The 16,603-nt window shown below is 41.2% G+C and overlaps 1 protein-coding gene across 1 annotated transcript in view; it reads right to left on the bottom strand.

The window, feature by feature from the left end:
* Window positions 1-6,213: 6,213 nt before the first annotated feature.
* Window positions 6,214-16,603, bottom strand: part of LOC124789118 (dorsal root ganglia homeobox protein-like) — a 125,332-nt gene continuing 114,942 nt past the window's right edge. Inside the window, exon 5 of the mRNA XM_047256407.1 lies at window positions 6,214-6,334. Coding sequence (XP_047112363.1) covers window positions 6,214-6,334 — 121 coding nt within the window. The remainder of the gene's footprint in view (window positions 6,335-16,603) is intronic.

Raw genomic sequence — 16,603 nt, forward strand, 5'->3', positions numbered from 1 at the left:
GTGTGTGTGTGTGTGTAGGATGCTTCGAAGTATGTATGGATTGAAGCAAGGAGCATGATGTTGGTATGAGTTTTCGAGAGTACCTTGAGAAATTAAATTTACTGGAGAACAGTGCTGAGCCATCTATATATATTAATGAGAAGTTAATTCTGTTATTTCATGTGGATGATTGATTGATAATGAGATCGGATGAAGTCGTTTACAGCTGCACAAAAAGTTATAAAAAGAGTTTGATATTGTGGTAAACGAAGTGTATTTTATACTGGCCTCCAAATCCTAAGACTTGAATATTGTGCGAAGATTAATCAGACTGCGTACTACAAAAAGTGTGTTTGCAAGGTATGGTATAAGTGAGAAAAACCCAGTATCATTACCGATTGAATCTGGGTGGGTACCTAGTGATTCAACACAGTTAATGACGCTAATACTAGAGAGATTATTGGTAGTCTCATGTAATTAATTATGGTAACACGCCCAGATCTAACACATGCTGTCAATGCTGCTTCAGGAGCACAAAGTTCATCTATTCAAGCCTACCTTAAATTGGTTAATCGAATTCGTCGCTCCCTAAAATGTGCAATTGAAGATGGAATTCAGTTTAGAAAATTGTCGAATTCTGTTATAGAAGCTGACAGTGAAATCGATTATGCAAGTGAAAAATTGACTAGACTTTCACAGGTGGACCAGTAATGTAGAAAAGTAAACTTCAAAAATGTATTGCACAGCCATCAATGAAAGCCAGATTTGTTGCCTCAAGTGAGAGAAGTAAATCATTAGTACAGCTGGGTCATTTAATGAAGGAAGTTCAATTGCCACATCATTTAGTGATAAACACATAAAGAGTACAGGATTCTACAAACGCTCCCAATATATTGAAACACATTATCAGTATATATGGCAGTTAGTCAGTGAGAAGAAGATCATTGTAGAATATATTTCGACAAATAATCAAGATGCAGACTTTTTTTTAGTAAGGGTCTACCAACGAAGATGTTATAAAGAATGAAAATTTTGATTGGAATGACTGATTGAAAACTTTCATTCAATAATAAAATATGAAAATTGAGTTAGTATAAAGTAATGCATACATTAAAATTTCATTTTTTTATATAGGCTATGATTTCAGTGTGCTGTGTAAGTTCTTAGGTGAGTTGCTGCAGTACTTGTTTGGTGCGATAGGCAACATGTTCATCCATAACAATGAATATGTCTTTGTTTATGCAGCGTATTAGTTCAGTATTTCATTCCTGACATAATCTGTACATGATAGTACACTTAATTAGTAACGTAGTATATGTGAAACTAAGTGCATGACATATGAATATTTGTTACTTACTGAAAATGTTACCAGTCCCATACGAATCTGTATTTTTGATGACCTTGACAATGTCCTTTTGTTGAAGATACAGATACAAAATAAATGTCAATTTCATTCTCTGCATTTGGTGCAGACATTTTCTTCTCGTCTGAGCTACATGCACCATGCTTCACCATATAATGGCACAAGTTTTCTACTGATGTAGTATCTGCTCGCTTCCGAATTTCCGTTATTTTGTATCTCGCTAATCCATTTCCTGTAATCCTCTTGAGGTGCCGCATCATAACATCTGCACACCAACTTTCCCCTTTGTGCTGTCATATCTCCTTGTAAAGGTTAGTAATTAAAAACATTTGCTACATATGAACTGAGATTTAAAACGGTACAATTCTCTTTGACACTATTTGAAAACTGTTGAAACTTCAAACGACTTCATGCCTGAACTTTCAGCCTCACTCATCATATCTAACTTACAGATATTTTACTACTGTTATTAGCATACTATGCTACTGTTTATAAAATGAAAGTGTCTCCATACCATCACTCGTTTTTACTGTTCTTTTATCAGTCCATTTCTTGCTTAATGAAGACACTATGCTTCTAATTGGTCTTGATACACTTAATGACTTCTTCATAACATAATTAATTCTTTTTGCAGAAACTATTTTTGAACAGAAATGGAAACGTTTTAAGACATATTATGAGTTTAATTTAGCCACTGGTTTCATTCCAAAATTAACCACAGTCAATATGTTTTACATCTTCCTTTAAAGTCTTTCACTGTAGATGGTTTATAAATCTCAGTGTTTGTTTTAAGGTCTGGGAACTGTATAAGCGATATATCTAACTGTGGGTCAACAAATTTTATTTAACTTCAGTTTGTTGTATGAAAATATTAGTTATCAATGCATTTGTATCTTAACCTACTCTTGAAGGTAATTTATGACACACTAATTTATAGGTCCTTGTACCATATTCATTTCTGTTAGGCGTAGTTAACGAATCTGGATTAAAATCACCACAAATTCTTTCTTCTATCTGACAATAGCACAATGACACATCAAAAGTTTGCATGAAATATCCAAATTTCCCAATGGGAACCTATTTAGTGAATCAGTGTTTGCTTCACCAGTTAGTAAATCTTACCAAAAATTCTTAGTATTCATGTATACTTCCAGTTGTTCAGTACGTGACTCATTAAACATTTCCAAAATCTGTTAAATATTCTGTGCAAGTTGTAGCTATTGAATATAAAAGAGAGCAAAGTTCTTTGTCATACAACTAAATGTCCATGTTTAAATTACATTGCTGCATTTATAGGAAAGTTCATCAGTAGCTAAGATTCCAGATTCATTGTTAAAACCTTTAAAAATAACTTGTCAATGTCGAGATCTTCGTCAAATTCACACGACATAATTTCGTATCACACATACAAAAAAAACCATCAAATGTACTGTTGTGGTGCAAAAAAGTTTGGGTGATCTCAGTTTATTTCAAGCTCACGTATACTGAAGATAAAATCAGGCTCCAAATCAGATGCAATTACATTTTATGAAGTGAAAGAACAGCACAACGGTGGCTTGATCCACAATGTTTTATGATGTACATGTCCAGTTTCAGAACACGTGAAGTTCCATCCTCGGATGGAACTTTAAATATTCCAAAACCGATCATATACGCAACAAAGCAACTGTTTTGCGGTTTCTTTGTTCTACAAAATGGATTTACGCAGTTTCAGATGTTTCATAAGAGGAACCATTAGATAGAATTACGTTCTTTACACAATAGTGAGGAGTTTTTTATTGGGTAGCTGCGTAGTGGGCTGCTTTAATGAGACCTTTTACTAACTACACTTTAGTTCCAAAGACTAGTATAGATACAGGGAATATGTGCAGCAAAGGACAAGAAAGACGTGTATCTTAAGATAGTCTTTGAAGAGAGTCTCTGCATAGTAATATATCCGTAGCCACACTAATTTTACGTAATATCTTTTATTGCTCGTAGTAGCACTTCATACAATTAGCAGTATAATTTAATTTACAATGCACATTTATAACGATACTGTACAAGTCTATGAATAAATCAACACGTGAGAAGTTAACATACGCTTCAGACACATAAAAAAATGCTTTCTTTTCCATACTGAAACGTAAAATATCTGACGTAGTCGACAACAGATTGCTCTACGCGCTACAGTATTTACATATTAGCTAGAATAACATTCACGTTCAGAATGGTGGAAAATACGTCGCTGTATAATGTCATAATATTTCCAGTTTCTATTGCTTGAATATATAGGAAAAGCGGGAGGAGTAATTACATCAGACACAAATTGCTAACGAACGTCACTTACAAGACTCAATTCTTAGACCACTAAGCAAGTAACATGTAAAGAACAGATAACTGCTTTCAAGCAATGATTTCTTTGTCCTTTGTCAGAAACAACAAACAGTTTTTATGATGATTTTTTATGTCGCTACGGTATGGTACAGATCAAGAGTTCCACAGTCCGAGAAAAATCAGTTAGGCTTATCAAAACGTCAACATCTTACTTTTTACACTAGGTGTGTGAATTTACTCTAGCCACACTCGCCGGCTAAGGCCACGAACTTGGCAGAGCTACTATCGCGTCTTCATAAGTATTTATACTTCATTATCCGTGTAATACTCACTGCTTACGGAGCCAGTTCCACCTCACTATGTACGAAAAACCATTTTACACGAAATAACTTCGCCAATTTATGGAAAACCCATAATCGTGCTCGGGTATAGAGAAGGAAGCAAAATCAGCTAGGAGAATCAATATCTTTGCCTGCTGGTGCTCCTGTAATAGCTTTGGTCACGTGACATATAGAGCGCCCCAGGAGAACTTTTATTGGCTAGAGGGGTATTTCCTATGTTATGTAACTAAACAAGATGGTGACCAATATCGGTAGACTAAAGCAGTTGTTATGTGCCAAAGACACGAGCAACTTTTACATGTGTTACACGTCGTCCACAATATGTGCATGACGGCGTAGGGAGACTGGTTTTGTGCGATACATCTCAGCAGCTATAAAGTAAGCAGTCGGTACTGTAGGCTCTGTTCAAAAGTACGTCAACAACAGAGTGTTTAGTAACTGCGACCGACTGAGGAAAAAGGAAGGCTGTGCTACCTGATTGGTTGAGCAAAAGTTGCTCACATCTATGTGGTGGAATATGAGAAATTAATCTCATCGATTTCAGGACTTGAACTTCAGATATATGCGTTAAGTCGAAAGTTTAACAAAGTTCTAAAGATGAAAGAAGAATAATGCCAGCTGCCATTCAAATTTTTCTTTAAAATAATTGAATCTTAATTTGTTCAACAGAATAATTATTACTTCTTACATTCAAACTATACGAATATTCACGAAGAGTTGGGGAATGTGCGAAAATTTTTGAGTTGCAAAATTCCTGAAAGCTCTTACTGAGACTGAAGAGAGAGTGCAGAAGAAGGAAAGAAAAAGGGAAAGGAATAATGGGACTTACTACGGTAGAAAGAAGTATAGCAGGAGCAGATGGTGAACAGGACAAGAGGACAAAAAGTGAATTCATATAATGTAAGGAGAAAGAGAGAAAAACCGGAGATGAGAAGAAGAGAAAAATTACAATAATAACAGATGGGTCACAGAAACAATGTGAAGAGCGAATGAAGTGAATTGTCATGATGTACGGAAAAAAGAAGTGCTGCGATACAGAAAATAATAAGAAATGTGAAAATATGAAAAAAGGCAGGTTTGAACAGTGATTGAATAAAGAGTGGAGTGAATAACTGTCAGATTTAGAATAAAAGGAGGAGTGGAAAGATATGAAGAAGGTGTAGAGCACATGAAGGAGTAACATAGTGGTATCGAGAGAAGTGTTTGTGGGATCAAATAAAAGCCGTATTTTAGGAAAAGAATTAGGACTAAGAAAGGAAGACTTACAGGAAATATGGAATGGTGAAACATGCAACGTATTTCCGAAGAGTGAAGAGAATGCGACTGTGGTGTCACCGCCAGACACCACACTTGCTAGGTGGTAGCCTTTAAATCGGGCGCGGTCCGTTAGTATACGTCGGACCCGCGTGTCGCCACTGTCAGTGATTGCAGACCGAGCGCCGCCACACGGCAGGTCTAGAGAGACTTCCTAGCACTCGTCCCAGTTCTACATCCGACTTTGCTAGCGATAGTTCACTGACAAATTACGCTCTCATTTGCCGAGACGATAGTTAGCATAGCTTTCAGCTACGTCATTTGCTACGACCTAGCAAGGCGCCATTATCAATTGCTATTTATCTTGTGATGCATGTACCGTCAGACCGATGTTCACCAATTATGGATTAAAGTTAAGTATTCCAGAAGCTACGTACTATTTTTGCTACTATAAAGACCTTGTCCTGTTCCAGACCTCACCCCATCCTGCGTGAGCTTAAACGCGTGCCCTTCGGCCTCCCGTCCTAGTGGATTGGCTGTCTTGCCAGTCCACAAAATGCGACCATTATGTATTCGAAATACATAAAAGGAAGTACTGGAGAAGGAGAAAGAAAAACTAAAAAGAAATGTGGTAGGAAACAAGCAAAAACTAACTCACCATCGTGTATCAGAGGTGGAGATTAGAAACAGGGAAAACGAGAAAGACATGGCGAAGAGAGTGTGTCGAAAAGAGTGACGAGAAAATACTGAAGAGAGGAGAGGTGCTCAGGTTATTGTTCTGAACGGAATGTGATAAAGGAGTAAGGCATACAGGCAGAGCTGGCCAATATTTACACTTAGTTTAATGAATAGCAGCTCTTTTTAAGCGTGGATTAATGTAAGGTAATGCCCATTAGGCCGTCCTCTCGTAGATTTACGAAGGACCGAGTTAGCTGTTCATTCTGGTACAGCGAAAGGAGGTTACTGTGGGTACTCGATACGACTTCCTCTAGACTCGCAGTACTCTGAAGGGAACAGTGGGGCTCGTGTCTTTGGCAGTGCTTGCCGCGGGCCATCTACTTGTCGTCGGGGGCGCGCCTCCCTGCGGGAGTGGCCGCTTAGCTGGCGTCTGGCGGCGAGCAGGAGGCGGGGGCGGAGGCGTCGCCGGCGGAGAGACTCAGGTCGGTGGCGTCGTGGGCGGCAGCGGCGGCGGCGGCGCGAGAGGCGGCGTCGGCGGCGCTCAGAGACAGGTCGTGGGCGGTGGGGGCGGCGGCGGCGGAGGCGGCGGGGCTGGCGCAGGGCGAGGGCCGCTGCGGGGGTGGCGAGGGCGGCCGCGCAGAGCAGGCGCACAGCAGCTTGGAGCAGGCGCCACCCGCCTTCTCGCACAGGGGCAGTCTGCCGAGGGAAAAAGACACACCGTCGTCAGCGGCGTGGTGGCCATGGCGGGGATCACCACCTGAACTTTACATGTTTAGTTCATATGTGGGGCAGCTCAAAGTAACACCAACTCCCACCTACTGTCGCTCTGCAGCTGCCTCAAAAACAGGTACCAACAGTAGTTGGGGTACGAGTAAGGTACCTGGCCGATGTTCGTTCCGCTGATGAAAAGACATCACAGAAGATCGGAAATATTCTGGGCGACATATGAAACTACGCTATCTGGAGACTCTTTCACAACTAGGATTACAACTACGACAACTAATGAGGAAGGAAAGCAGCAGACCAAAAATTGAACCATGGGGGATTTCTCAGAGCTCATGTTTCGGATAAACCTGATCCTTCGATACCACTCGTCGACTTAGATTAATGACGTCATCACAAGCCCCGAAATTCAAAATAAACCAATTTTTTTTTTTTTACAAATGATAACCATGACATCACAACCACCCTTCGCCATGGCGAGAAAATATAAAGATGCATTACTGATAAATACTGAACCAAATGAGCACCCTTGGAAATTTGGGGCTCTCCACGCAGACAAACTAAAATCTAAATTGACAGCCACAGAATAACGAAAGTGATAGAATATACAAACCACACAACCAGATAAATACGAGAGAACGGTTGGTATCACACTCAAAATTATCGCAAACCAGCTATAACTGGTATCGGAAAGTACACTTTTATGTATTGCTCAACTGAAAAGCCCGATAGCGCTACAGAAAATATCCAGTACCTACACAGGAAGCCAAAAGAATATACCAACACAAATAGCGAAAAAGCTACAGCAGTACAGATAAGAAAAATTCGTGGCAAATAACCAAATGCAGTGTCGAAAACATCGCTTGCCCTATATAGAGCAACTGGAAAGCCTAATACGGCTGAAGCCGAGTTCATACTTCCACAATGACTTCTCTGATTCATACACAGCTCTCGTTTATTATTATTATTATTATTACTACTGTTATTACTATAGTGTGCAAGAAAAGTACAGTACATATATTTAAAAATTTACAGCATATTTATCACACGTTTGCTCGATATACAGAAGATTTTCGAATCATGTGTAGAAATCTTTTCCTTATCCTGTAAACATAATGTACAAACATTGGAAATAAGTGTAGGGTACTATCCCAGATAAGAAAACAATAGTAATACACGAGATTTAACCGTGAATCAGAGAATTCTGCTCTCTGGAGTTCGCCAGGTTTCAGTCCTTGGCCCGCTGCTTTCCGTACTGTGTATCAACAGTATTTCATCTGTGTTATCGTCTTGTAAAAATCACTGTAATGACTTCATCAGGGAGCGAAAACTTATCTACAACTTCCAGAGGAGCTGGACTGCTGTTATGAGAAAAGAAAGAAGGCAGTAAATGACAAAGAAATGTGGCAGTATTGTAAACTGGCTCCCATCCGACGCAGTTTCTATATGGAACAAGCGGTAAACAAAGCCAAGGTGAAATACGGAAAAGGAATTGAAGTTCAGATAGAGAAAATGAAGAAGTCAGGTTTCCGAAACCATCGGAATTCTGTGAGAAAAAGCAAAACGGTTTGAAAGATCAGTTCAAATTAATGAATAGTCCCTTGAAAAGAAGTTATAAAATGAACATCAATGAATATAATACGTAACTAATGGAGTATAACCCAGTTAAGCCATGTGATGCTGGGGGTTTGGATTATGAAATGAGGCACTAAAAGCAGAAGACTGGTTTTGCAATTTGGACGACAAAGTAGCTGACTCTACCAGAAGTGGAGAGAATATGAAATGCAGACTGGCAGTGGTAAGAAAACATTTCTGAAATGTGCTAATATGAAACATAAGTTCAAGCGTTAGGAAGTCTTTTCTGGAAGTATGTATCTGATATGAAGACTCGTGCCGAAGTAAGACGGGGTTAGCAAGCAGTACTGGACGGAAGAGTGCAGGAACTTTGGACATGCGGTGCTACACAAGAACGCTGCCTGTCAGGTCGGGTAAATAATGGAGCGTACTGAATCAGAATGAGAAGAAAAGACATTTATAGCACAGATTAATTAAATGAATGGATCCACTTATAGGACACATTCTGAGGCATCAAAGAGTAATCGATTTGATAATGGAGGGAAGTGTGTGGAGCAAAAACTGAAGAGATGGACGACGGCTTTACTGCAGTAAGCTCGTTCAAACGCGGATGTGGGCTGAAGTAGTTACGTAGAGACGAAACGACTTGCAGAAGATACTGCAGAGCGCAGAGCAGCATCAAACAAATCTTAACACACAACAATAACAGCAACAACAAGTATTACTACTACTACTGTGAGAGGTAACGCCTGAAATTTGGTATCCTTGGCACACATTTGACTGTGGGTCTCGGAATATTGAATTTCCCAACATTATCCGAAATGGAATGTCACATTCGTCTAGCTCCAACTACCATTCCGAGTTCAAAGTCTATTAATTCCCGTCGTGCAGCGGAATCACGTCGGAAACCCTTTCACATGAATCACCTGAATACAAATAACTGCTCCGCCAATCCACTGCCATTTTGTACCTTGTTTGCGCTGTGTTAGCGTCATCTGCATGTGTGCATATCGCTATCCCAAGATTTTTACCCCCCTCAGGTTATGTGTGCAATGAGTTTAGTTTTGTGTTGGCCTTTCCCTTTCAGCAGTTCTTTCGTCCCTCCTATTTCGTATAGCTTTTTCTAGTACCATAACCGTATTTCCGGACACCTCGAGACGAGCTTCCTCCTGTATTGTAAACGTCCAGGTTTCACATTCGTATGTCAGAACACTACATGCAAAGGCGTTTATAAATGTTTTCTCAGTGTGGCAGTCGATGTGCTTCTTCAGCATAAGGCCCTTCTCTTGGTCAGTGCTGTCCGTTTCTTGATTCCCACGAGACATCTGTTACTTTCCTCTATACGGCTGTGACGCTACCGCCAACAGTTCTTAAGCAATGCTTCACCTAGGGGCTATTAGTAGGCGCCCAGGCGCACACCGTGTGATCGGATACCGCTCCAACGTCGGACGTCGGAGTCCGGGGTTCGGCGCTGCTCGGTGCTGCAGCGACCCAGTGACGCCCTCAGCGCTGCGCTCACAGACGGTACTGTCGTGCAGTGGCGGACATTTCCTGTGCCATCAGATCCAGAAAAATATAGCCTACAAACTGCCTAAGAGTGCTTCAGTTTTTACGGCGGAGATTGTGGAAATTTTTGGAAGCAATTAAGTTTGAATCTTCAAATTCCTTCTTCAAGATATTAATCTTGTCCGACTCCCACAGCATTTTTCTTTAATGTGGTATTCGAATATATTCGCTGTAAACAAAGAGGGCAGACCATCATTCTCCTCTGGGTGCAGTCCCACGCTAGCATAAATTGTAATGAGGAAGCTGACGTCCTAGCGAAACAACGGCATCTTATAGGATGTAACGGGACTTCCTCCTCTAGCATTACTTTTCCTCAACAGTAGCTGTCTACATCAATATTATTTTTCGAATTTGGATGGGTCAGTATTATCTCAGTTACTTTTTTAAAAACGTTCATATAATTTTGTAACCAGTATGTTATATTTCAAGCTAAACTTTATGAAAAGGAATTACTTTGTAAAATATTTCAGTTTCGATGTTATGATCAATGAGTATTAGTTCTGACTGTACAGTTAAAATTATTTTTTTAGAAATATTTGAAATTCCGAATTATTTTATTAATTACGGAATCCTGTACTGTTTGCTATGTTTATTTCTGGATTCATTTATGAAATAATAATCGTAATTAATAATGTAACAAACACTAGCAGGAATTCATTTGTTAAGAAAAATTGTAAACCCTTTGGAACATTGTTATTTCCGCAGAGTGTGAGAGTCGTAAGCTTGCCTCTGATGTGATCGGACGTATTTTTGTATAATAGGTGCGAACAATGTAACTTCGGCTTTGTTAATGTGAAAAATGAAAATACTGTATGATATACTAAAATGTGAGAAACTCAGTGGAAAATATGTATACGTAAAAAATTCTGCAACAACAATCTTCAAATTTATTTATTTCAAAGGAACGGTGACGACCTGATGTTAGGTTTTCAGCTTCAAGAATCAGATCCATAGAGTAGAAGAACTGGAGCCATCTCAGCATGACAAGCTAAGTAAACCTGAAAGTTTATTGTAATCATCATTCCTCTCAAATCTTCATAAAATACTTTGCTTATTAATTACTTCGACTGGGCATTGTTTAATGTGGATAATAGATGGAAGGAGGAAGGAGGGGGGAGATTATTAGGAATTGTTCTCGGTGTGATATTACCGTGTTCAAACTACTTATGTGACATCAAGAGCAACAGAAAACAGTCATTACGAGAGATGTGTAATGTGTCCCAACAAACGGAAGGTGGGTACTATGCAGCATTATAGCCATACTGCAAGGTCGTGGTTTACGGGGACGCATTTTGACCGACCTACGACTTCCACCACAATTCGACTGCGCTTTAACCATGCCTTGTTTCCTCTACATCTTCACAGTACCAACATTTACGGTATCCCAGCGTGTTAGGGTGGTTCCGAGTCAAAATCTGATGCAGACCACATCTTCTTTCGTATTCCAAACTTAACAATGAACGATTGAAATTTCTGGGGACTTTGATGAGTATGGATTATCTTCTCCCTCAATCAGCGTCTTCTATTTTGGTTTCTGAAGACATTCGCCTGTACAAAGTGATTGTCAGTTTTCTTACGTTTGTAGGGAAAAGTCTGTGGGACTCATAGTTTCATTTTTCTGTATCACTTAGTATTAAATTTAAGAAATAGTATGTACTGATAACGTAAATAGGTCTAGTTTACTGTTCTGGAAAAAGCTGACGGCTTTAAGCTTTCAGTTCTGTGGATATTCATTTTCACATTTTCTCTCTACGATTGCGTATTCCATGAAACCATGTGTTTCCGATGGCTAAATATGGTACGAGCTTTGCAGGCGAAACAAACAAACGAAGCTTCGGACGTGCTGTCAGCACCACGTGGTGGTTGACTCCGTCAGCGGGCTAGCCGCTAGACAAGGCGCCCACACTGCAGTCTGACCGCTCCCAGTGCGTCCTCCACCACGACGCAGACTCCCCGTGATCCTGGTTTCGACGCCAGACGCAATCTGCATGACGTACGAATGTTATGTCTCGTTGAGAATGAAGAGTTTGACGAAACTGCTGGTGTCCATCTCTTCTCGCTGTTTGGACCCTAACGTCGGTGGCTGCTATTCGTACCCGGCACGCTAGGTTGGGGGGGGGGGGGGGGGGGGGGGGGGCAGCCGCGCTACGGCGACCAACACAAGAAATCCCCAGCACTCCAGTAACAGTCCTACAAACTTCACCGCTACTCTTTAGTGCCTCAAATTTGCAGCGTTATCCGTAAGTAGAGTATAGTATACCTAGGAACACTTGATGTTCTTTGGTCGGTACTTCAGTCTACTGACTAATTTGAGGATCATGTGAAGGGTTGCAGACAAGCGACCGCCATTTTCTACAGTTTTTGTTGCTGGTAGACATTCTATCCAGCATTTGTAAATATTTCGAGTTCTACACATTTAAGCGCTTTATGATATATTAAAGCTACTTAGAATATATAGGGTGTTTCAAAACTGTTAGAAACTAACACAAATTTCCATTTTCAAGACAGGTAACATTGTTCAGACATTAAAGAAAGTCAGTTGCAAATATTCCATGTCCCATGGTAAAAGACCTCCTTCCGTTTAATGGCAGAAGATGCTGCAAGACCGAAGAATTATGGTTTTACCGTCCACTGGTAATATACCAGATATATAGAGTCCTACTCACCGTAAGATTCTGTAACTGAAGAATTAACAATATAAAGTGTTTGAAAATGAACAACCGGGTTTTAAGGCTTTGTAGCATTTATTACACTTAACTTACAATTGTAAATAATACATCAAATGAAAAATCAAGTAAAACAGTTTCTCTTACGAGTGTTCAGTGTGAACACTATTTACCATAAAGCAAAAACCGAGTCGATAGGCGAATTCTTTACAAATCCTGATCAGTGAGTGTGGATTAATTGTTGCATCAACTGTCTTGATCCTATTTATAACGTCAGATAGATCAGCTGGTAGTGGAGGTACATGAAAACGATCCTTTATGAAGCCCCAGAGGAAAAATCGCACGGCTACAGATCGTGTGAACGTGGAGACCGTGCAAAACAAGCTCCTTGCGGACAATCCAGAGGACGGGTAAAACATCAATTAACCACTCATGTACTGAGTTATGTTAGTGCGGTCGCACACTATCTTGACACAAAATAATAATCTGTGGATCATCTGATTCTAGTTCACTTGCTTCATTGAAAATGAAAGGCCCCTAAACCTTATGCCGGGATATGGCACAAAAATATGCGATTGGGAAGTCTCGTTGCAGGTGTGCCATATCGTGGGAATTTGCTGACCCCCCCAACAAGAGCACATTATGTGTTCTCGCATTTTCACTTAGGTAAAGTGCCGATTAATCATGAAGACGATACAATCCTGTAAGTGCCAGCCGTTGTGGCCGTGCGGTTCTAGGAGCTTCAGTCTGGAACCGCGTGACCGCTACGGGCGCAGGTTCGAATCCTGCCTCGCGCATGGATGTGTGTGATGTCCTTAGGTTAGTTAGGTTTAAGTAGTTCTAAGTTCTAGGCGACTGATGACCACAGATGTTAAGTCCCCTAGTGCTCAGAGCCATTTGAACCATCAATCCTGAAAGTATGCATCGTCATATAGCAACATTTCGTTCGTAAAGTTGGTACGTACCGACTCGATGTTTGCCGTATGGCACATAGTGTTCACATTGAACTCTCGCAAGAAAAAGTGTTTTAGTTGATCTTTCAATCGATGTATTACTTACAATTGTAAGTTGACTGTAATAAATATTACAAAGCCGTAAAACCTGGATGTTCATTTTGTAACACCCTGTGTTGTTATCTCTTCAGTTACAGAATTTTATGGCAAGTAAAACTGTATATTATTAGAATAGTTATGTAACGTGTGGAAGGTAAAACTATACTTCGTCAGCCGTGCAGCATCTTGCACCATTAAACGGAAAAAGGTCTTTTAATATGGAACATGAAGTATTTGCAACTCACTTTCGTTAACGTATTAACAATGTTACCAGTCCTGAAAATGGAAATTTTTGTGTTTCTTTTCAATAGGTTTAATTTCAAAAGGTGTTTAACTTATAACTGGTTTTCGATAATACTTCTTCTCAGTTTGGTTTCGCTTACTGATTATTGGCATGTAGTAGAGTAATAATATAACACATAGCATTCACAACACTCTTTTGATTGCACCCCTTTTTAGTTCCAGTGAAATAGTTGCACCTAGGTACAAGTCTATGTCGTACCTTCGAACATGTTTTTACATTTTTCCGGAGTAATTTTTGTAATTTCAGAAAAAGACTGCAGCATATAAAATGTGAATGCAATCCTACACAAACGGAATATGAAAAATGTTAAAACTGTATTACAGACCCAGCTAGACGATAAGTCTGAAAACTGTACCGAGGTACACTTTCCCTCCCTAGCTCTGAGATTTCAGGAGACGACTGCACAAAAACTGTAGTACATGGAGAAAAATGACACGTATCAGTGGATAGAACATGTCTCCAAGTTACGATTCGCAATACGAGCAGTGGCGAGGTTGTACTAGGAGCCAGGATTGTCAGAACATGTATACAACTCTACTGCTACATTGCTCTTGAAGAAACAAGTTTGCCAAGATCGCTAATGATCCTTTTTACTATCGTTACCGGTTTCGAGAGAGATGGGCTGTCGTCATCGGTGCGTGTAACATTATTAGATGTACATGCTTTTTACAACAATGAAAATCACATAGTGATGTAGCGTGACATTGTAATAGAGAGTGGAAGGGAACATCAGCACGCTACAGATAAAATAGCACAGAATCAAAACATACAACACGTTGTGTTGATGTCCGAAAATACACTAACCACTTGAAGTGATTAGTGGTTAGTGTATGCTGGAACATCAGCACAACAAGTTGTATGTTTTGATTCTGTGGTATTTTACTTGTGACCTGCTGATGTTCCCGTCCACACTCTCTATTGCAGTTTGAGGCAAAAACACTATGTAACTTTCATTGTTCTAAAAGGCAAGTACATCTAATAATGTTACAAGGTCTGATGATGACAGGGTAGGTCTATCGAAACAGTTAACGGTAATAAAAAGAATTACTAGCGATCTTGGCAAACTTGATTCTTCAAGAACAATATAACTGTCAGATGGCCACCAACGACTGAAGAAATGTCAAACACAATGATACGCCAAAATATTTTGACCACCGATCTACTATCGATATAAACTCGTCCAGGCGATAGCAGCGGCACCTGGCGAGGAATGACTGCTAGTCAGACACACGCACTGTGCATGTAGTATCAGTGAGATTGCTGTCCGCGTGTGGAACGGGGAAGCCGCGCGATCTATCTGAGTCTGACCGAGGGCAGATTGCGATGGCGCGGAGGCTCGGCAGGAGCATTCCGGAAACTGCGCGACTTGTCGGGTGTTCTAGGAGTGTTGTGGTGAGTGTCTTCAACACGTGACGAAACCACTTCCAGACCTTATAAGGTCGGGCGGCCACCCGACATTACAGAAGTCGGACGTCGTAAGCTGGGCAGACTGGTAAAACAGGACAGGCGGCGAACTGTGAAGGTCCTAACATCAGATTTTAATGCTGGACAGAGTACAAGTGTGTCTGAATACGCCGGCGGCTGTGACCGAGCGGTTCAAGGCGCTTCTGTCCGGAACCGCGCTGCTGCTACGGTCGCAGGTTCGAATCCTGCCTCGGGCATGGATGTGTGTAATGCGCTTAGGTTAATTAGGTTTAAGTAGTTCTAAGTCTAGGGGACTGATGACCTCAGATGCTAAGTCCCATAGTGCTCAGAGCCATTTGAACCATTTTTGTCTGAACACACAGCGCACCGAACACTCCTAACGAGCGGCCTACGACCTGTGCATGCGCCGATGTTAACATCGCGACATCGGCAACAACGGGTGAAATGGGCACGTGACAATCAGCACCGGACGTTAGCGCTGTGGCAGAGCGTTGCATGGTCTGGTTAATCCCGATACCTTCTCTATCATGCCAGTGGGAGGGCGCGAATCCGACATCTTCCAGGGGAACAGCTCCTTGACACATGTACTGCGGGATGGAAACAAGTTAGCGGCTGCTACATTAGGCACCACGACGGCCAAAGAGTGTCGTACACTGGTTGCACACCACGTACACCTCTTTATGATGATCATATTTCCCGATGGCAGTGGCATTTTTCAACAAGATAATGCGGCATGTCACAATGCTAGGCGTGTGATGGAGTGGTTCGAGGAACACAGTCATGAGTTCCAATTGATGTGCTGGCCCCCAACTCGCCAGATCTGATCGCAATCGAGCACGCCTGGGATGCGATTGAACATGGCGTTGGCGCTCATCTTCCCCTTCCCCAGAATTTACGAGGATTATGTGACTTGTGTGTGCACATGTGGTGCCATCTCCCTCCAGCGACGTAAAAGGCCTCATTGATTCCACGCCAATACGCGTCGCCGCTGTTATCCGTGCCAAAGGTGGACATACCGGCTGTTAGGCAGGTGGTCATAATGTTCTGGCTGATCAGTGTATAAATCATCTGCTGTCACACTTATTTAGTCCGCGCCTGCAGATAGGCAACCCAACGAACACATTTCCTCAACGGGCCGCTGCCGCGCCTTCCGGGCAATTCGTGCCGGCGGCGTCAACGAACTGCAGCCCAAATATTGCCGTTTGTCGCATCCCAGCCAGTGCCCATACCGAGCGTCTGCAAAGTGAGTTACAAACTTGAAGAGATGTTCTGTCTATTGTGCGTCTATGCTCACTGTGCCTTGTAGGTTTTGCGCAGTCGCCTTTTGAAACTCTGGAGGTCCTTGTGAAGAACCCTGAGCG

Source organism: Schistocerca piceifrons, chromosome 3, assembly GCF_021461385.2.
Source record: "Schistocerca piceifrons isolate TAMUIC-IGC-003096 chromosome 3, iqSchPice1.1, whole genome shotgun sequence".
NCBI lineage: Eukaryota > Metazoa > Arthropoda > Insecta > Orthoptera > Acrididae > Schistocerca > Schistocerca piceifrons.